This window comes from Trichechus manatus, unplaced genomic scaffold (genome assembly GCF_000243295.1).
Source record: "Trichechus manatus latirostris isolate Lorelei unplaced genomic scaffold, TriManLat1.0 scaffold00192, whole genome shotgun sequence".
NCBI lineage: Eukaryota > Metazoa > Chordata > Mammalia > Sirenia > Trichechidae > Trichechus > Trichechus manatus.
In genome coordinates this window covers 1,813,998-1,836,588 of record NW_004444128.1, presented here as the reverse complement: position 1 = coordinate 1,836,588, position 22,591 = coordinate 1,813,998, and the positions used below count along the sequence as shown (strand labels likewise).

Genomic DNA, 22,591 nt, shown 5'->3' with positions numbered 1-22,591 from the left:
TAGAGATTAAAGTCGGGAAAACTCAAGATAGATGAATATTGCAATGTGACAGTGACAGACAATGAGTCCGAACTAAGATTACAGCTACATCAGAGTTGGAGAGAATGACAAGTGTTAAAATGATAGAAATACTAATTTTGATGACAGTTGAGGGTTGGTACAGAGGGAGGAGACTAGGATAAGTCCAAGGTTGCTGTTTGGCATAATAATATGAGACATGATAGTACTCACTGTGAAAGAGCCACAGGACAGAAGCTCTTGTGTGGGGAAATACAATAAATACACTTATAGATACATGGGTTGGGGGTGGGCATGGGATTTCCAAATCTGGATAGATGCTCAGTAGGCAGCTGGTACACCACTAAGAAACTCTTGAGCATTGCTATGGGGATGAATAAAATCACACTGCTCCCCCATTTTTTTACTATAACATATACAGGAATATCATCAGACAACTCATTAAATCACAGAATGCAAGAACTAGGACACTTAATGCAAACAGGTTAATAATATTTCCCCGGACCACACAGATGGTATGTGGCAGAGTTGGAAAGTGAACAGACTTTTCCAGTTTCTAAGTTCTATATTCTTTGGATCTACATGATCTGATTCCTCATTTACAAGTCAGCAACTGAAGCCTGGAAAGCTTATTTTACATTATATGCATTGAAGAGTTAATTCAGCGGGGTTTTTTTCATTCTAATTTCTCTAAAGATACAGATAGAACAACAGAATACAAAATATAAACAGAGCAGAGTTAACAGACTCTGTCGTATAGAAACTGGGGTCAAAAGTAGAGGAAGAGGTGGGAGGGAAGATGCTTCTGTTTGGTTTGCGTTGAATTTGAATTATTGCTAGTAAGTTTTGGATTTCCAAAGCACTCTTCTCAGGAGGTTCTCTGAATTCTGGGAAAAACCACTTGGACTTCTGGCAGATCTTACATTATTTACTGTTGGTGTGTATGTTTGTTTATTCTAATTCCAAAGATTCCTTTTCTCCTCCAGTTACGCGATCAAGTTGTGAATCACCCTTTTGACAGTTAGTTATTAGGTGTGTGCGTTTACTTGGCTTGATAGTTCAAGTTATCCCTAATCATTACCCTCTTTGAAGATCTGGGCTTAAAAGCAGATATAGCCCGCCTTAATCACTCCTATGCTGAAAGATATGACTGGTCTCTTCTTTCACCCCCTTCTCGTTGTACAGTGGAAACCTGACAAAGACCAGGCCCAGGACTTGTCCAAACCTAGAGCTAATGAAGAAAGTCAATTCCAATGTTACTGCAAGAAAATATTCTATATCCTGTCCCCTGAATTTTCCCAGGAGATGACGAACAGTCTCTCCCCTTTCACAAATACATTATCCACCTCATTTGGGTCTATATTATCAAAAAGAAAAAGTCTGTTTAGTCCTTTAAAAAGATCACAGGTTCATAAAAATATATAGAAACATTCTCCACACTACTCTTATCTTAAGCATAATAATTGTGATGCAAGAAATAAGAAAATGAAACTGATCAGAAATTAAGGTACTATTCTTATTGCCTTAGTTTCTCAATGTGTCCAGAAAGCAAGCTCATAAAAAAACTTGGACAAACTTATGGGGAGTAAGTATGTATATTTTCATGTTTAACGAAACATTTGTAGGAGAGTTTATTATAGAAATAATTTAAGATTTTGATTTTTTTTCTTTCAAATTTTATCTTCATAGTATCTTTTTAATCAGCTCAGTTTAGCCATAGATGCCACCGCCCATCTGTCAGTTTGTCATACTGTGATGTCTTGCCTGTTGCCGTGATGCTGGAAGCTATGCTACCAGTATTTCATGTAACAGCGGGGTCACCCACGGGGGATAGGTTTCAACAGAGCTTCCAGACTAGGACAAAGAGAAAGGCCTGGTGATCTACTTCTGAAAATCAGCCAATGAAGACCCTATGGATTACAAAAGAATATTATTCGAGTTAGTGCTGGAAGATGAGCCTCTTAGGTTGGAAGAAACTCAAAATACACAGTGGCTGCAACAGTGGACTTGAGCATACCAATAAGGGCAGTGGTTCGTTCTGTTGTACGTGGTGTCATGTTGAGTTGCAACCAACTCAATGGCAACTAACAAGTCATGGATTAATAAGGCTTTTTCTTTGTTGATCTACAGAAAAGAGGTTTTATAGTCTTAAGTTTTTACCATTTGTAAGTTTCCTTTAATCAATTTCCAGCTTTCTATCATATTTCTAAAGTAAATATTCAAATTAAGTATGTCAATCTTTCTTATTATAACTCTATTATGTGCAGAGAGGTTGGCGGTTTGAACCCACCAGTGGTTCCACCGGAGAAAGATGTGGCAGTCTGCTTCCATAAAGATATACAGCCTTGGAAACCCTATGGGGCAGTTGTACTCTGTACTCAAATTGACTAGACAGCAACGGGTTTGGTTTTTTGTTTTTTGGGTTTTTTTTTTTTTTTTTGGTTTATGTGCAGAACTTGTATTTCCTTGTGGAAATTACTAGCGGAGAAATTTTTAAAAGGTTAATCAGCCTCCACTGGTGTTCTTCCTATTAACAAGAATGGTGTGATAAATACGTTTCAGGAAAATATGTTTTTTCCTAAAATATGTTTCCAGCCTGGGAATCATGGGATTTTATTTTGCTCTCTGCAAAATGCACTGCCAACTTAAATGAGTTGAACAATTAATTCTGCTAAGACTTGACTAAGCCCTTGTGGAAGGACTTGATAGCATCATCTATACCTTCATAGGATAATGCTTTGTTCTTGAAATTTCCTCCCCTTTTTCCATTCCCTACCACAAAGAAGTGCTGAAAAATGTTAAAGTGGAATGTATCAGTGTACTATACGCCACAAAATATTTAGCTAAAAGAATGAAGCCAATGAGTTTGCAAGGAAAAGTGTGTGACAGCCACAGGACTGTGTATTACCAAGCCGCTCTGACGTCGTGTCTTAGGACAGCACTATTAAGGAGGGGAAAGTCACCTAATGATGAAAGTGAACTCAGAAAGACTTCTATTTTCAGTATCTTTTCTTCTTCAAGTATCCTGTCCCCTGCTCCCATCCCCCTACCCAACTCCACTTCCCAATTACAGTAATAGGAGGACATAGCCCAATGGAATGCTTCTTTGTTTGACACTTCCTTACCAGAAGTTGTTTTTTTTTAAAAAAGAAGTCACGTTTTTGCTACACTCACACACTAAGTAACACATTTTTGCTGTTACTTAAGAAGTGGCATTTTCTGTTAAAGTGACATAAAAAGTTTTTAGTGGAAAATATTTATCAATAAAATGTCTATTAAAGTTAATACAGCAACCCCCCAATATAGCAATACTATCCCTGGAAGTCTATCTCAAAGAAATAAAAATATCAGTAGATAAGGACATACAAGGACGTTTATTGTAGTACTATTTGAAGTGCAAAAAAATGGAAATAAAATGAATGTTCAACAGTTGAGGGATGGCTGAACAGATAATATCACATCCAAATCATGCAGTATTGTGCTGTCATTAAAATGTGAATTCAAGATATACCCAAATGGAAGGATTGCCACTGGGTGAGAAAAGCAATATATTTGATAGCATGATCTATTTTTAAAATTGTATATGTATGAATATGTCTGCGTAGAGTTATATAAATCCAGAGAAAACAATGGATGGATATATTCTAGGCTGTTACACAGATATGCTTGATTTAATTTTCCATAATTAGCCAGTATGTGCGTTTCTCACAGAAAACTTATCATTATCTGAAATTGCATTGTTTATTTATAGTCTGTCTCCCTATTAGAATGTAAGCTCCATATGGCCAGAAATTTTGGTTTTGATCACTGCTTTGTTTAATAATAAGTATTAGTTGAATGAATTGGTAAATGGAAATGGGCAGCCCTACTTGCTTTTATATGTACAGATACATGTTGCTTTCCCCAGATGATGGATTTCATACCATTTAGTGGTTCCTACTATCAGTAGTGGAATTATGATAAGTAAATATAATGATGGAAACTATCGCTGGTGAAAAAAATAATTATACAGGGTTGAGGCATATGTGGCACTTACTTCTGCAATCTACTGTATTAATTTTGTATTGCTGTTGTAATAAATTGCCACAAATTTAGTGGCCTAAAGAAATACAAATTTACATCTTACAGTTCTGGAAGTCAGCAGTCCTAAACGGATCTTATGAGCTAAAATCAAGATATTGGCAGAGCTGTGTTCCTTCTAGAGGCTCTAAGGGAGAATCTGTTTCCTAACTTTTTGCAGCTTCTAGAGACCACCTACATTTCTTGGATTATGGCCCCTTCCTGCATTTTCGAACCACATCACTCCAATTTACGCTTCTGCCAATTTACGCTTCTGTCATATTTCCTCTTATTTTATCCCTCTTGCCTCCCTCTTATAAAGACCCTTGTGATTACATTGGGCCCATCTGGATAATCCAAAGTAATCTCTCCATATCCAGATCCTTAATTTAATCATATTGGCAGTCCTTTTTGCCACCTAAGGTATCATATTCACAGGTTCTAGGGATTAGGATGTGGACATCTGGCGTGGGGGGGGGGGTTCATTATTCTGTCTACCACAGCTATTTAGAAATCTTACTTGTATTGATGTTTTCACTCTTTGTTCATTCACTGTTATTTCAGTGTAAAAGATCTGAAAAACTCAAAATTTAGAGGCACCCAGCAGAGTCTGACCCTGAATTAACAACACTGAAAATTTATTTCTGTCTCAGCCAATAAGTCACCCACATTATCTTTTAATAATAGATGGAGCCAGAGGGAACACGACATCTTTTTTTCAACTATTTTAAAATACTGTGACATATGAGTTATAAACTGTGATTTTCAAATAATAAGACTGATCACCACCTCACCCCTGTCCCTCACTTCCAAACATACTGAAATCTACTTTTCAGTTACATTCCAAAGTACATTGTGCTTCAAGAGAGCAAACTTGGTAGGGCAAGCTCTTAGCCCAAGGATGTCGCCTTTATTCTAAACATTTTTTATAGCTTCTTATTGGAATTGTCTTAAGAGACAGTTCACTAGACACACAGGAAGACAGCTCGTTATTTTAAGGTCACAAGGTACTTTGCCTACTCTGTCTTCTTCCCTTCCCCATTGTTTAATCCACTTTGCTTCATCCCCACTCCTTCCTCTGCTGATATTAGTGCCAGAGATCTGTGAGGTTGAGAGGAAGGCCTGGGGATCAGAGACTGGCTGGGAAGGGGGCAGGAAGAGCTTCATATAGAGCTCAAGAGGTACCAAACTATGATATAAATTTCTGTGTGATCCAGCCTATTTTAAACACTATTAAATAACAATATTTCATAAATGAGTGTCAAAAGTCATGTCATTAAAATAAATCTACACTGAGAACTGTACATAACTTAATCTAAACTTATATTAGTCCCCAATGCAAACATTATTTTGAATAATGTTTATATATGATACATTATTTCAAATATATATGATACTCTCAAATAGACTTTCAGATATTCTTTTTTGGCAGGGGAGTTGAGGGCATTGGAGGAAAGACTGAAAAAAGCTCTCCTGCACTGATTCTTCCCAAAGGAAGTTTCTTAGAACGGCTCTATAAATCAAAGCTTTTAACTTTAGTAATGAGAGTGTACTATTTAGGTCCACAAATAAATGAAGAAAATATTGTTGATAACAGTATCACATGAAATATTTATACCATATAAAACCAAAAACCAAACCCACTGCTGTCGAGTTGATTCCAACTCGTAGCAACCCTGTAGGACAGAGTAGAACTGCCCCATAGGGTTTCCAAGGCTGTAATCTTTATGGAAGCAGACTGCCACATCTTTCTCCCATGGAGCAGCTGATAGGTTCAAACCGCTGACCTTTCAGTTAGCAGCTGAGCACTTAACCACTGCGTAACCAGGCTCCTACCATATAATATAGGGTTTAAAAATGTTTTTGAATACTGGCGTATTCAACAACACAATTCACAAACCCTCTAATATTTTCAATTACTGAACTTAGGGAATATTTGGCCAGTAGGTTCTTTCAGAGGCCTCATTCAGAAGAAAGTATCCAAAACGATCCTAACCGTTATATATATTTTTCTTCATTGAACCAATTAAGATTCATCTTTAATAAAATATGTCCATAACTTAAAAGTAACCAAAAGAAATGCAAAAAGTCCTACTTTAGATTGTAATCTCACATAGGAATTTTTTTTTTTTCCTTATGGGACAGATTTCCTTTATCTAACAAAACTGCCATTTGACTTCCTCTAGTGGTGCAGTGATTAAGAGCTATGGCTGCTAACCAAAAGGTCAGCAGTTCGAATCCACCAGTCTGACGCATAGGGAACATCAAGATTTTTCAAACAGCCAAGATGAAGGAATTTATTTAATGTGGCAAGCTAAAACTCCCTAAGCCTTTTTTAGAAGCAGAAAAAGAAGAGCTACCTAGGGAAAAGAATGAACAAAAAGGTAGAAGAATCAAGTGAAAGTGATGTCATAAAAATCCAAGAGAAGAGAAAGTTTCAAGGAGGGAGGGGTTAATAATGTTAAATGCTATAGAGAAATTATACTGGAATAAAATTAAAAGGGTCTACTAATTTTAGTATTTTAGATATCATTGGTGATGTTAATAAGAACAACTTCTGTGACAGGGAGCAGTGTGTGGAAAAGAGAATGAGATGTGAAGTAGATTAGTCTTTTAAGAACTTTGAATGTGAAAGTAATGGGAGAAAGATGAAAGTGTTTGTATGTTGAGGGGAAGAAATCAATGCAGCAAAGGCTAAAGCCATAGGAGAAAGGAGATAATAGATAAGAGGAAGGTTCCTGAGGAATCTGGAAAGATTATGATAAGCAGCAGTGGAGGAATTAGCCTTGGACAAGACAAGGACAACTATGCTTCTAAGAAATATGCTTCTGATACTTTGGTGAGTAGCATCTGGAGTCTTAAAAGCTTGTGAGCAGCCATCTGTGATACTCCACTGGTCCCACCCTATCTGGAGCAAGGGAGAATGAAGAAAACCAAATACACAAGGGGAAGATTAGTCCAAAGGACTAATGGACCACAACTACCACAGCCTCCACTAGACTGAGTCCAACACAACTAGATGGTGTCCAGCTACAACCACTGAATGCTCTGACAGGGCTCACAATAGACGGGCCCGGACAGAGCTGGAAAAAAATGTAGAACAAAATTCTAACTCACAAAAAAAGACCAGACTTACTGGTCTGACAGAGACTGGAGAAACCCTGAGAGCATGGCCCTCGGACACTCTTTTAACTCAGTACTGAAAGTCACTTCTGAGGTTCACCCTTCAACCAAAGATTAGACAAGTCCATAAAACAAAACAAGACTAAATGGGCACACCAGCTCAGGGGCAAGGATGAGAAGGCAGGAGGGGACAGGAAAGCTGGTAACAGGGAAACCAAGGTAGAGAAGGGGAAAATGTTGACATGTTGTAGGATTGGCAACTAATGTCACAAAACAATATGTGTATTAATTGTTTAATGAGAAACTAATTTGCTCTGTAAACCTTCATATAAAGTACAATAAAAAAAAGATTGAAAGAAAAGAAACAGGCTTCTGCGAAGGACAGCTACTCTCTAAAAGGGAAAAGCGGGAACTAGTGGAGATGACTGTGTGCCTGTGATGGTGATGAGAAACAGTAAAACAATATAGTAAGTATGCTCCTTGGAAACCCTATGGGGCAGTTCTACTCTGTTGTCTCAGTCATCTAGAGCGGCTCCAACAGAAATACCACAAGTGGATGACTTTACAAAGAGAAATTTATTCTGTCACAGTCCAGTAGTCTACAAGTCCAAATTCAGGGCATCAGCTCCAGGGAAGCGCTTTCTCCATCAGTCTTCCTTTGGTCTGGGAGCTTCTCTGAGCAGGAACCTTAGGTCCAAAGGACGTGCTTTGCTCCCAGCACTGCTTTCTTGGTGGTATGAGGTTCCCATGTGTCTCTGCTCGCTTCTCTCTTTTATATCTCAAAAGAGATTGCATTAAGACACTGATCTTGTCAACTTCATCAGTATAACCTCATCACAGTGATAGAACTTCCAACACATGAGGAGATCACATATAATCTCATCATAGTGGTAGAGTTTACAACACATAAGGACATCACATCAGATAACACAATCATACAATACTGGGAATCATGACCTAGCCAAGTTGCTACACACATTTTTTGGGGGACACAATTCAATCCATGACATCTGTCCTATAGGGTCACTATGAGTCAGAATCAACTTGACAGCAATGGGTTTGGTTTTTTGGTTTTATTTTATATAGCCCTGGTGGCACAGTGGTTAAGAGCATGGCTCTTAACCGCTAGGTTGGTAGTTTGAATCCACCAACCACTCCTTGGAAACCATATAGGGCAGTTCTACTCTGTCATATAGGGTCGCTATGAGTTGGACCCTCAATGGGGGTCAATGGGTTTGGTTTGGGGTTTATTTTATATTGCACTTTATACATTAAAGCACTTCCACATATATTAGATGCGTGTGGGTCTCATAATAACTCTAGGCTTAGGGAGACTTGCCTAAAGTCTTTGAGCTAATAAGCATCAGAGGTACTTCTCTAGACTCCAAATCGTTTGCGTTTCAGTTATGCTGCATTCCTCAGTATTATGTACAAGCAGAAGAGTCAGGTGAAAGGAAGAACCACGCGAACTGTATGGTTAACTTGTAACAAGAGGTAAATCTCTTCCAGGACATGAGGCAAATCTTTGCAGAGATTAGATTTCTTTAGCTGCTTCAACGAAGACAGGTTAAAAAAAAATCTAACATTTATGTGGTGGATGCTTTTATCAGGATAGATGAGATAGGGATAAAGTCAGAATATTAGAAACCAAGGCAAATGTTCTGACCTATGTGCTTGTCTCTTTCTCTAGGGTGAAGACCACTGCAGGCCATTCTATTGGAATTCACCTGGCATACAATATCAAGGATCAAAAAGGCTATTACCCAATAAATAAAATAGACAAAATGATTAAGGACAGTAGGCCATCACTGGTGAGAATATATCCTGTTGCTGGTGACTTAACGCTTCTTTGTTTAGATGCAAAAATCCATTCCTTCCATTGGTAATTTTTCAGGAAAAAATTCTTTCTGATGTAGTGACCATGGCACTTCATTTTAATGTATAGTCCATTGTCAAAATCCCAGGAATTTCTCCTTACTTGAAGTGTAATGTTTTAGTGCTAAATTTCTTCTCCAGTCTTCATTTGGAAATGGCTTTTTGTTTGTATAACCATTTCTGAGACTGTGGCCACACAATGCCAAAACTTTACTTGGTATTTCAGATAATCAGTCTAATACACTCTTTTTAAAATTCTTTTCATCAGTTTATACCACAATTCTTACTGAGAAGATAATTAAGACATGGCACTAATACTTGCTATTATGAATCCGAATCGCCTCGACGGCAACGAATTTGGTTTTTTGGATGCTCGTTGAGGTTATTGTTGAGAGATGGGGGATGGCAGTGCACAGTGGGGTTATGAAGTAACTTAGAAATCAAAATCCTGATAAATCAGTGCATGCAGTAAGGCAAACCTGGTATTAGAAATCCAATCTATGCTTAATGAAGATATTGGACCACAGAAATTTTTGAGTTTTTTTTTTTTTTGCTGAGATGAAGACATCTTAGAGATAACAGTGGTAAGTGGTTTTGTAAGAAGCAGCTTACTTATCTTTTATTACCCAACACTTTCTTCAGTTAGTTATCTCTTAAGGTTTCTTGTGAACAGCTGTTTAGATCTAGCTGGCCACCTAAAGTGTGCGTTGCGGCTTAGGAAAAGGGAATAAGGCAACTGAACTTCTAAAGCTTCACCAGACCCTCTTCGCTGACTTTGATAATTCAGGCAGGAAAAGGAACTAAGCCAAGGAACAGCTTCAAGGGTAGAGGTCCCCAGGAGGGTAGGGCCAGTTTGTAGTAAATGTCCATCTGGCCTTCTGATAACCACCATAAGCAAGGGACAGGCACTTGTGTAGCATTATAAAGGTTAGAGCTGCAATACACTGCAGGGATGCAGGCTTCATCCATCCATCTACTGTTTGGCACTTTTGTTATTTCCTCCCAAGGGATGCTTGCTTTTCTCTGTAGGCTGCATGGGAAGTTAGAGAAGCTGGAAAAGCAATTTTCTTTTCCTCTTCTTCTTAACCATTTCCCCTAATTCTGAGACACAAGGTCCCTGCTTTGTCCTTGGCAGTGGGGGATAGGGGTGGGCTGGTCACCCTCTAAGGCAGCCCCCTCGCTTCCAAGTAAACTAAGGGACAGTTCATTTTAACAAGAAGCCAATTAAACATTGAGAGAGGCTTTTTTTTTTTTTAGACTGAACTATATTTTCCTTTGATAAACAAGATCCAGGCTGAGCTTGTAAGCTATAACAAATATTTTCACCTCCACATCAGTCTGGACTTCTTCTAACAAGAGTGAGTTTATCTGTTGAAAATGATAACACAGAAAATGAAATAATATTTCGGTTTGGTTAGTTAGCTCAGCTATTGTCTTCTAATCTTAAATAGCTAACTTAGTGATAGTTCTTTCTTGAGTCTATGCCAAATATAATTTTAACTGATTAAGTCTGCCTTTCTTCTGGGGTATTAACATGCTTTTATCACGGTAAGAATACTGTTTTACAACAGGATTTTGTAATAAAACAGAAATTATGAATTTTTTTAGTTTTTCTGTTTCTCTTGTGAAAGGCTTATCGAGTGTGTCTAAACCTCCTTTTAGATAGTAGACCATGTGAATTCTTCTGACTCATGTTCCTCCAAATGCTCTTGTTTGGACTCTCTGATGAGAGCTGTTTTTCTTTACGTGACACAGCTGCTTCTTTATGTGTAATCATTCTAATCTGTAGGAGGACAGAGAAAATGGCCAAGCATAATAGCCTTGGTTACTGAATAGGTTACTCCTATGCAGGTTATTCCTATCCCCTCTTAAGGTTTTTACAGTCGGGTTTTCAAAGCAGCAGTTCATTACAATACATTACAATTATAAGAGAAGATACTGGGGCAAAAAAGCATAATCTAATACCCTTAACAAATTAGCCTTAAGCATTAAGTTTTCTTTTTTCATTACAAAGCTATAATGGATAAACATTTTTAAAATACAGTTTTAAAAATCAGATTTTGGTTTTATCTTTGAATGAAACACATCCTGCAGATTCTCATTTAGAACACAGTAAAGTTTCTAATGGTATAGTAAAAGAGGCAGTTTTGTTTATTTAAAAAAAAAAAATCAAAACCAATGAGGTAGTGCATTGTCTACCTGGACTACACTACTGCTGTTGTGAGTCTAGAAAAAGAGCATTTTCGCACACTGCTCATCATGCCACATTTCTGAGAGCAATCCGAGTCAAAAGTCTTGGATTCTGCCTTGACTCAATCCCTTGAGGTAATCATTATTATTCCATCTTACAGATGAAGACATTGAAATTTAGACTCAGTAACTTCACAAGGTCATATAACAAGTTAATGGTAGAGCTGGGATTCAAATGCATAGCTATCTGATCCAAAGCTTGCATTTAACCCTCTGTACTACAAACCTCATTCAACAATATGGGACTTGTCTTTAAAAAGTATTCTATAATGGAATAATATTCAGAAGTAAACATCCTGTTGTACAAGAATACATAATGAGATATAATAGTGTTTTCAAAATTATAAACAGCAAAAGTTTAAAATGTTTTTTTAATTTTATTAAATATACATAAATATATAAATACTATAGATACATATGATGGATGTACAGATGTATATCAAAAGATACCAGTGAGATTGAAGGTAATTTTTTTCTTCATTCTGTTTATCTGTCTTTTCTAAATTTTCTACCTTTGTATTAAAAATGTCTTTTTAAAGATGTTCAATTTCAGTTCTCCAACTGTGGATCTGTAGTTTTAAGATATAACCTACTTTATTTAAAAAGGTACACGAAATAAAAAATACAATAGATTACTACAGTTCTCTAGTGGTACATTCTTGATTTTTCTTACTTTAAATCTAAACAGTAAAATTTGCTAAGATTGTTTATGCTGGAATTGTATAGCAAAAGGAAAGAGCTACAGAAAACTTGGCCCAGGGGACAGCAAGAACCCTGGAGTTATTACTGACTAGCCTTTCATCTCCAGTGTGAATGGCACTACTCCATGCTCTAACCCTGGCACTGAATTCTGCACTTTAACACGAGACCAGACTACTGGCCACAGGAAGGACTCCCCAGTTAGTCAAAGAGTATCAAGGAGTCATGTTTACTTATTGATAAAGGATAAGGATAGGAAAAACAAAGACTTGCTAACTTTCCCATGTTGATCTTCATTAGTAACACTATGCAGCATGTTTGTTCAGTCTGCAGCTTCTTTCCACCTGACTTGCAAGGTGTTATTTTAACGCGAATAGAACTTACTGAGCAATGTACTGACTGAGGAAGGGCCGGTTTGTGTAGATATTAGCCACCAGCTCTATCCCAGCAGAGAATATTCTTGTTGGGTTTGTTGGAAGGCTCTGAGAGGAAGGAACAGACATTAATAAGAATTTCCCTCAGATAACACATTTTAGTTTAAAGAAATCCTACTCAATTATGTTCCCCAAATACCACATATAATAAGCAATTTAGAATGGAAATTGGAAACTTTGCTTTTTTCGAGAGATTTTCAGTGCTTTTTTTTTCTGCCAAACTTCCCATTGTTATAATGCAAACACATATATTTAATGGCTTGGCTAATCTAATTCCTCCTATCTTTCTAGTTAAAGACTGGTTCAGTCCTAGTTAGCGCCAAAGACTGCACATATTCTTTCCACAAGTTAAAGTACTATGTACAGGACTTTATTTGAATTTCTAAGTATATGTACAACATATAGACAATTTTGAAAATACCAAAAAACACAATGAAAATTAAAATCACCCACAATCTCACTGCTCAGAGAAAACCCTTATTATTAATAGTAAAAATTATAAAAGTTAGTAAAATATAGAGGCATTTGAATCCTCTTTGAAAATGGGGAAACAAAGATTACCTGTCCACATATATGTTTCCCAGATTCTTTTCCTCCTTGGAAATATCTAAGAAGCAGAATCAGTGTGATAAAAAGACTTAAGAGTCAGCCCTTTAGCCTAAGCCATACATGCACTCATACCTGTGGTTATTACTGTATAGAAGAGAAACACTTCCCAGAGTCAGACATATATAGAAAAAGTCTTCTAATCACCAAATTATAGTAATACTTTATGAATGAATGAAAGGCTAGACAAACTGTCATCAAAATCCAATACTTGTTATTTCTACTGAATTTAAGATTTCATTCTCTTTAACCTCCAGAAGCATAAAGATAAAAAATACTGCTTTTTTGGCCTTTAAATTTAATAAATGTTTTCTGCTCTGAATTTCCAAAGGAAAATTCTATACAACCATGGTAAAAGAAATCTATGGTGGCTAGAAAGGGACATACTCAGGAGTCACCTGGAGAAGGCCAAATAGCCATCCAAAAGACTTAAGAGGATGACATTCTATTAGCGTATAAAGTACATTTGGTATATAAAGTCTATTTCTTAGAACACACATCTCATGTGACCTGTACTCTGTGAAAATAAAGGTTCTGAGGACAAATATGTTTGGTAAATGCTTTGCGGTGGCGCACAACTTCTGTGACAGGGAGCAGTGTGTGGAAAAGAGAATGAGATGTGAAGTAGATTAGTCTTTTAATAACTTTGGACATTAGCATATTAAGCGCTCTGAGCAGTCAAGAAGAAAGAAAACAATTTACTTTTGTTTCAAGAAGTGTTTCTGAAATTTCTTTGACTATGGATCCTGTGGTAGTGTAACACCTACTAATAACTTGAGGAACTCAGGTTATGAGGAACATGTTTTAGGAAATGTTGCCTTAAAGGATGCATCACTGTACAGGACCTTCAGTCATATCAGTAATAGTTAACTAAGGTCAACAACGCTCACCCCTCTATATAAACTCACACAGACTAAAAGTGAATAATTTACAGTGGGAAATACTTCAAGAAAGCAACATGCACAGGTAAATTTTATAGATGTAAACCATATCTCAATAAAGCTTTTTTGTTGTTGTTTTCTAAGAAATCAATCTGCTTTGTCTCAGGAATATAGACTAGAGATACTTTGTAAATATGAGATCAGAGCAAAAGGAGGATAGTTTTAAGGAATATTTTATGCTAAATAAATGTTGGCCGAAGTGACTCATCCCTGTCCCACAAGACAGGATAAATACATCTTTAGTTACTATAATGTCTCTCAGATTCTCCACCTCCCTCGCCTGAACAATCTTGGATAAATACTATACAATTCTACTTCTTCTAATTTCTCCTTTCCAATGTTCTGGCTAATGCTTATAAATTAATCTATTCAAGTCTTCCTAACAGTATAGGAGTGTGAATGTGTACTCCACATTGGGAATGTAAACAACAGTAGCCATAGCCCAAAACAGCCCACTACATGCAAAGCATTTCTTTTAAACCTTATGTTTTTCCTGGCATAGACATGTGACAAAATCTTTTAATAACACAAAGATTGAAAGCTTCTATTTGCAAATCTTTAGGGATAGCTGATATGTAAAGAATATGTTATATATTTACCTGTGGCTTTATATGCTCTAAAATACATCAAACATACTCTGGGAAATAAGGGTCAAAGCTAAATGTCTCCCTTGTATTCTTACTATCTTTTTCTAGAAGCAAAAATTGATAAGGTGGATATAAGCACTAAATTAGAATCACATTCCAGGCATCCCTCCTAGAGCTGATGCCTGAAAAGATGATTCATTTGCTGCCATAGATGGGTTATACCAGCTAAATGAACTCTCAGTGGTCACTTTTACTTTCTTTATCTCCTAGTTCTTCAAGACATTTTTATCAACACTACAAAACAAATAAAAATATCATAAAAAGATGTTACTTTTTATAAGAAATGATTTATTGAACTATTATGTTATTTAAAATATCACTCATCAAAGAGGCCACAATAATAGCATTCAGAAATTTTAAGTAAAATTTTTCAAAGAGAAGTTTTCATTTTTCAGTCAGCTTGTACGAAGTTTAGCAGCAAGAGGATCCTTGTAAAGGGACTTGCAGTTAGTTTAGACTCAGTTTCTACTAGTGTTGTGTAGAGCATCCACGATGGTTTTGTTGTATTCTGCAATCTGCTTGCTCACATTCTTTATAATTGGTCGGTAATCACTCTCCTGACTCTTGGTTGCTATGACTAATTACAAGTTAAGGGGAAACACTGTCAGTGAAAATATTAACCTAATTATGGATCAGAAAGGAATCAAATCATACCAGTATTTTTTTTTAATGAAAACTTAAGATGGTATAGAAGAAGTATAATCAGAGTATTTTTTAAAAACCTACTATGTCATTTTAACAGGTTACGCGTCAATTAAAATCTGAAAGGCCAAGCAAAATTTGTTTCAAAAAAGTTTACCTACAGTATAAAGGCTTTTTTATAGTTAATGTTATGTATCTAAGTCCAATTCTATTTTTAGAACACTAATATTCAGAAGAATCAAGCTCTTTAGAGTACAATATAGAATTTCAGGCAAGTTTCTAGACTTTGCTCTGATTCAAAATCACTTTCTTGATGTTGCGTAAAACCTGGACTTCAGCATATTGTGATTGCAAGTCTTCTGTTTTTAAACTAAGCTACATTTCTAATGGAAATAGAGCACCTAAAGTTTCTTATCTGGAGCTAAGCTGGGGTCCATGCTGCCCGAGCTGTAGGTCAGCAGCATCCTAAAGGAGAACTTATGCTACCACTGAATCAAGATCTAGTTCTCCAAGCAGAGATGTCCTTAAATGGGTCAAAGAAGGGAATAGGAAATAACTTTTGGAGAAGTATTTCTTACAACTTCACAATACACTTCCTCAGCAACTACTGACTCCTAAGATAAGTAAGGAGATGGTATATAGTACCATCTTCGTGAAAACAAGATGACACTCAATTGAAAGGGATGAGCTTGAAAATCAAAGTTTTCATGACCCTACCATGTTAATCTTCCTTTGTGGCCCAGATATCCAAGCTACAGCATTACAAACAATAACATATATATAATTATATAGATATAGATATAGTTATATATGGAGCCCTGGTGGCTCAGTGGTTAAGAAATTCGCTGCTAACCAAAAGATTGGCAGTTCAAATCCACCAGCTGCTACTTGGAAACCCTATGGAGCAGTTCTATTCCGTCACATAGGGCTGTTTTGAGTCAGAATCAACTTGATGGCAATGGTTTTTTTTTTTTTTTAAATAGTTATATATGTAGCTATAACTCTATCTATTTTTATATATAATTCTCCCAACAATTCTATGAGAAACGAATATTAACTGCACTTTAGTGATTATAAAATTGAGGCTGATTAAATAAACTTCTCAAAGCCCATAGTTTGTAAGCAAGTGGTAGAGTCAACATTTAAAACTAGATCAGACCTAACTCTAAAATCTGTGTACTTTATCGTCATGCCACATTACGATTTTGTACCCCTTTTTGGTATTTCCCAAAGTGTGCTTTCTATTAGGTACTTTGGTGTATATATATGTATATCTATATTTATATCTATATGTCTTAACTCTTATAGAGTAAAAACTAAGTCCTTTTCATTAATTGCCCACATGGTTTAGCTCAATGTTTTATACATATTAGGCATTTGATAAGCATCTATTGAATTGAGTTTAAAAAAATTTAAAAGTCTTTAAAGAAACTGCTAGAAAAAAAATCACTCAGTCAAGTTCATTTTCAGCTTTTTAAAGGATACATTCTTTCATCACAAAGTTATTTTGCTCATGGTGTTGCCACTTCCTCTCCAAATTTGTAAGCTAAAAACACAAAAGAAAAATGTTAACTAGTACCCAAGATCCAAACAATTATGCATCCTTTTAACAGGATAAGAAAAAAAATTCAGCTTTAAATCTTATCATATCCTTGCATTTTACTGACATAAATCCATGGTAGACAAAAAAGAAATTTGGGAAAAATTAAGCAACAGTAAATACATTGATAAATACAATGTTAAATTCTATAATTGGTTTTATTCAATGTATTTATTTTAACTAGAAAATATTATATCAATGAACATGCCAACTGAAAACAATCTAAGATTTTTCTCTTCCTAAAAGAACTTGAAAAGAAGAACGGGACATGATGGGAATCTCTCCTTGAAATCTGGACGTCTAATGTCACAAATGTAATATATATTCTAACATTGTCAAAGGTTCAGCTATATAGGAGAAACTTCCTTATTTCCAGGGCTAAATTTCCTGTCTAATTCCACAAGCTGTGATAAGAACAGAGCTGCAGTGTGAAGATTATACAAGGGCTGGTAAAAAGTTGGCATGGTTACAATAATTTCTGCATCAACAGGAAGCTAATGTGGATATTATATTGATGGTTGCTTCCTTAGAAGACAATTTTACTGTTATAGAATTAAATTGTTTTTCTGATTTAATTAACCTTGTAACTCTGGGTTATGGTGTTTCTTTTTTAAGATACACATAGTTTTTTCCCTAGGCAAAGGACTGTCTGAAAAATGAAACACTAAGGTAAATTTCATCCTGGGCTTTTCAAAGAAGTAATGATCATTTTTAAAAATCTGGTAATTGAAGAAGCATTAAAATGTTTCTTACTACCCTTATGATAAACTTATTTTCAGGGCATAAGTTCAGTTTTGCTGTAGCATCCATCCCATTGTTTCCTCCAAAGAGAATAAATCTAGATATTAGGGTGAATTGTAATTAATTATGTGAACTGTATCTGTTCTGAGTTAGCACTGCTAAATCAGATTTAGCTTCCCCAGATAGGACCTTAAATTAGGGGAGAGTCAAGGAAGCAGTCAGCACTTTTTGACAGTAAATCTCTAGTAATCTTTTGGAAAGTCAAGTACCAGACTTTTTTCTCTTTGTTTCACACAAAGAGGTAGCTATAAACGCAACAGACCTCTTAAGTGCTACATGAATAATGCTACAGTCGAAAGGTTCAATCTCACCCAGCAGCTGGCTCTGAGGGAGAAAGATCTGGTAATCTGCTTCTGTACAAATTACAGCCAAGAAAACCCTATGGGGCAGTTCTACTGTGTCACATGTGGTCACTATGAGTCAGAATTGACTTGACAGCACCCAACAACAAAAACATACCTTATTTAAAGAATTTGTTAACTAAAATTATTAACAGATGCCAAAAACCAGTTTACAAGAAAATAGCTTTCAGTTGATCAAATATTATAGAAAAGGATTTTAAATTGTGGCTTATGTTATGATTTGTTGTTATCAGTAGAGTTAGAAATACGATTAGCACCTAATGTGGGAATAAACAAGTAGCCACTGACTGTAAAAACAGTGTTTGTCAAGTGTTTTCCTTCTTAAGTCATCTATTCAGGGGAAGAGGAGGGCCAATATTGCATAAGAAATATCAATATTTCTTTCTAAGAACTATTTAAGGCAATGACCTCACGAACTTTTTCTTACCTTTCTTCTCCAGCACCCATCCCCACTCTAAAGAGTCCAGGATTATCTTGCCACTTACAGCTCTGTATCTAGGTTTGTATATTATGAAGTAGAGATGGAATAACTGACCGGTAATTTGAATTATGTAATTTAGTGATTTATAAGCTTTTAGCAGTGTGGCAAAACTTTTATGAGACTCTACTCCTTTCAGAAGACTATAAGGCATATCTTTTTTTAAAATGGTACATCCACATAATGGAACAGCTGCTGTCGTAAAAATGTCATCAAAAAAGCAAAGAGCCTGAAAATATTTCAGAAAATAAATGTTTAAAGGCTGTATGTATGATTTCAATTTTTTGTAAAAATACTATTATTCATATATATGTATAATTACAAAGAGAAAAGTCCACAAGGATATTACACCAAAATGTTAACACTGGTTATTTCTAGGTAGTGGGAAATCAAGTAACATTATTGTTTTCTACCATGATCATATTACTATACAAAGAGTGTCAACCACTTGCACGGTGTTGAGGAGAAAGTGAACAAGACAGACATGTCTCATAGCGTTCATAATATAGAATAACCTGAGACCTTGTTCAGGAATTACCAGTGGGATGAGTGATATGGAAAGGAGATTGCAGGCGTATGTGTGTGCATCCTATGTAAATAATCAGAGATGTGAATCAAGATGTTCAAGAATATGACTGTTCTTTATAGCATTATTTGGGCAGTTTTAAAACTGCAAATAACCTAAAAGTCCTACAATAGGGAAGCAGAATATTATACAGCTATTAGCAATCATATTTTAGAAAAAACATCTGTTGACAAGGGAAGTAGTACTTCAGATATATAGTTAAATCATTAGAAGCAAGCTTCAAATAATATATACTATATAATACTGTTTCAGTAAATATAAAAATAAATATGCATGTATTTATGTGTATATATCAATGTGAATGTAAACATAACATACACATAGACTAGAAGGACCCACAGCAAAATGACAGTAACAGTTATTTCTTTTGGGTTGTGGGATATAAGTCATTAGCATTTATTTTGTGATTTTTATGGGTTTCACAAAGTTTCTCCACTAGAAATGCTTTACTTTTAAAATTTTTTAAAGCTAGTACCCAGAATATTATAATGGTTGTGCCCAGAACAGTGCCTAGCATATAGTAGGCTTTCGATATAGGCTTGCAGAAGGAGGAAAGCAGTAGTTAATTCATTCTGAGTGGTGACTGTAGAGAATCTGGCAGTCTTCAAGGCCAGAAGGGAGAATCTGGAAGGTATATAAAGTACATACAAAAATTAAAATAAGGATTGTCTTGGGGTGAAAATATGGATAAAGAGAATCGGACAGATAGTCTAAAAGGAGAAATGAATTCCAGAAGTTATTTTTCTTTCTTCTTACCTGAGAATGTGTCTCATTTTCTTGCAATTGTGTTTTTAGTGTCTCATAGTCTTTGTTTAACTTCTCCATTATTTTCCTAAAGGCATTTCTATGGGTTGATAATACTGTTCTCTCCTGATGTAGTTTCTATATAGACCCAAAGAAAAGTAAATAATAGCCTATAGTAAATATCTGGTAAGCCAACACAAACCGTACTTGACAAATAATTTCAATGACTGTATTCTGATAAATTCTACCAAGGCTGTAAGTACTCTAAAACATGTTTGTAAAAATATCCTTTGAACTAGAAAAAGCTATGTTAATATTAACTATATATAAAGATTAACTCAATGCTATTATCTATCCCTACCCCAATAAATTTACTTTAAATTATAAATGTAAATAGCAATGGAAGGCCACAGACAAGTTTTAAGTATGGAAGTGTCATAATCAAATCTATATTTTCAAAATATCATATTTGAAGAAATGCTCTATATTAAGCAGCAGCTTGGAGTTCCTAGGTGGTGGAAATGGCTAATGCTCTCAGCTGCTGATAAAAAGGTTGAAAGTTCAAGTCTACCCAGAGGCTCCTCGGAAGAAAGGCCTGGTGATCTACTTCTGAAAAATCATCCATGGAAAACTGTATGGAGCATACTTCTACTCTGACACACATGGGATCATCATGAGTTGGAGTCAACTAAACAGTGACTGGTTTTTAAGTAGTAGCTTATCTCTTAATTTTCAATTTTTGTCTTCTGTTTAAGATTTTAAGTCATTTTAAATTCCTTGTATGTAAACAGTTTATTAATTTTTCTTAGCTTATATGTCAAATAAGCAACTAAAAATAATAAATCCCATAGACTACATATGTGTTAAATTTGATCAAAAAGAAACAATATGAATTATAATCTTATAAGATTCTGTTAGCATTTACCTTTTTCTTTTCTTCACCTGACGATTTCAAAGCTGGCAAATCATTATATGTCTCCAGATCAGTTGTCATTTGCTTAATTTTACTTTTTAGAGAATGTTGCTCCTCAGTCATCTTACTTTCCAGAAGCTCCATTTTCTGTAGATCCAACTGTAGACGCTGACTATCTGAAATGTACGAATTCAACGTCATAATTAACCAAAACTTTATTCCTTTCACATAAGGAAATGTAATGCAAGCATTAAGAATCATGTTTTGGGAGAATATCTACAAAAGTAACATGTTCACGGCAACCAGTGAGACAATATGAAGACAAATTAAGAAAAAAAAAATGCTCTTTCTCTGTTAATCAGTGTTACCTGATATATATTTGCCACACCCGACTCCATGATCATACAAACATACAAGAACATACACCGGTATTTTTTCTTACCTAACAGTATATATTATGAGATCAAAACAAAACAACAAAACAAACCTGTTGCCATCGAGTTGATTCCGACTCATAGTGACCCTACAGGATAGAGTAGAACTGCCCCAAAGGGTTTCCAAGGAGCTGCTGGTGGATTCGAACTGCCGACCTTTTGGTTAGCAGCCAAACACTTAGCCTCTGTGCCACCAGGACCACAAATATATATTGCACAATTTTATAGTTACATATACGTATCTTGTGTGTGTCTCATTATTCCTTTTGAAAGCATTGAGTCTCTGTTATGTGCTAGGTGTGGCTATATCATGGAAATTAACACCATGTTTTCACTCAAGGAGCTATACTCTAGAGGTGGAACCAGGCAATTAAACAAGCACTTAAAATACACTGGATAACTGCTATGAAGAGTAGTAAAGGGAGCCATAGAGTATATGGTAGGGGTTAGGAGCATTCTCTAAATACATGCCTTTTCCCTGACTACAATGTGTTTAGGTATGATTTTCTTTATATTAATCCTGCCTAGGATTCATTGAGTTTCTTGGATCTGTAAACTTAAGTTTTTCATCAAATTTGGGAAATTTTCAGCCATTATTTCTTCAATTATATTTTTTCCCTTATTTTTCCTCTCCTTTCCTGGGATTCCAATTACATGCATGTTAGACAGCCTGATTTTGTTTTACAGGTCATTTCGGTTCTATTTTTATTTACTCTTCAGATTGGATAATTTCTATTGATCTAGCTTCACCTTCAATCACTCTTTTTCCTACTGTCTCTAATCTTCTATTAAGATTATTAGTTTTTCTTTTTAGTTGTATTTTTCAATTCTGGAAATTTTCATTTTGTTCTCTTTGTACTTTCTATTTCTCTGTGAGATTCCCCATCTGTTCATTTATTATGACTTTATTTTTCTTTAAGCCCTTGAACATGTTTATAAAGTTTTAAATTCTTTTTTTTTTTTTTTTTGTTTCACTATCTGGGTTATTTCTGGCTCATTTTTTTCATCTCAATATCTGGATTATCTCAGGTTCAGTGTAGAGTGACTGCTTTTCCCCTTAAGTCACATTTTCCTGTTTCTTCATGTTAGAAATTTTTTATACTAAACCGAACATTGTAAATGATATGTTGTAGAGACTCCGGGTTCTACCGTGTGCCTTTCAAGAGTGTGGATTTTTATTATGAGCAGTAAACTTCACTGGATTCAAACTCCTAACTCTGTCTCCACCGAGGTCTTTACTCAGTTCTTTCAGCTTCCAGCTGCTGCTTTTTTCCCTGGTGTCTACCTGATGCATGTGTAGTTCAGCCATCAGACAAGGATTTGGGTGGAGTTTATATACAGCTTTGAACACTTAGCCTCCCTCCTTTCCAGGACTTCTC

At 35.6% G+C, this 22,591-nt stretch overlaps 1 protein-coding gene across 2 annotated transcripts in view; it reads right to left on the bottom strand.

The window, feature by feature from the left end:
- Window positions 1–14,933: 14,933 nt before the first annotated feature.
- Window positions 14,934–22,591, bottom strand: part of IFT74 (intraflagellar transport 74) — a 69,683-nt gene continuing 62,025 nt past the window's right edge. For both annotated transcript variants that reach the window (XM_023741848.1, XM_004387745.2), the window contains 4 exons: window positions 20,791–20,954; window positions 19,878–20,003; window positions 16,780–16,840; window positions 14,934–15,229 (listed from right to left, as the gene is read on the bottom strand). In XM_023741848.1, the coding sequence (XP_023597616.1) occupies window positions 15,111–15,229; window positions 16,780–16,840; window positions 19,878–20,003; window positions 20,791–20,954 (470 nt within the window). In that variant the 3' untranslated portion in view covers window positions 14,934–15,110. The remainder of the gene's footprint in view (window positions 15,230–16,779; window positions 16,841–19,877; window positions 20,004–20,790; window positions 20,955–22,591) is intronic.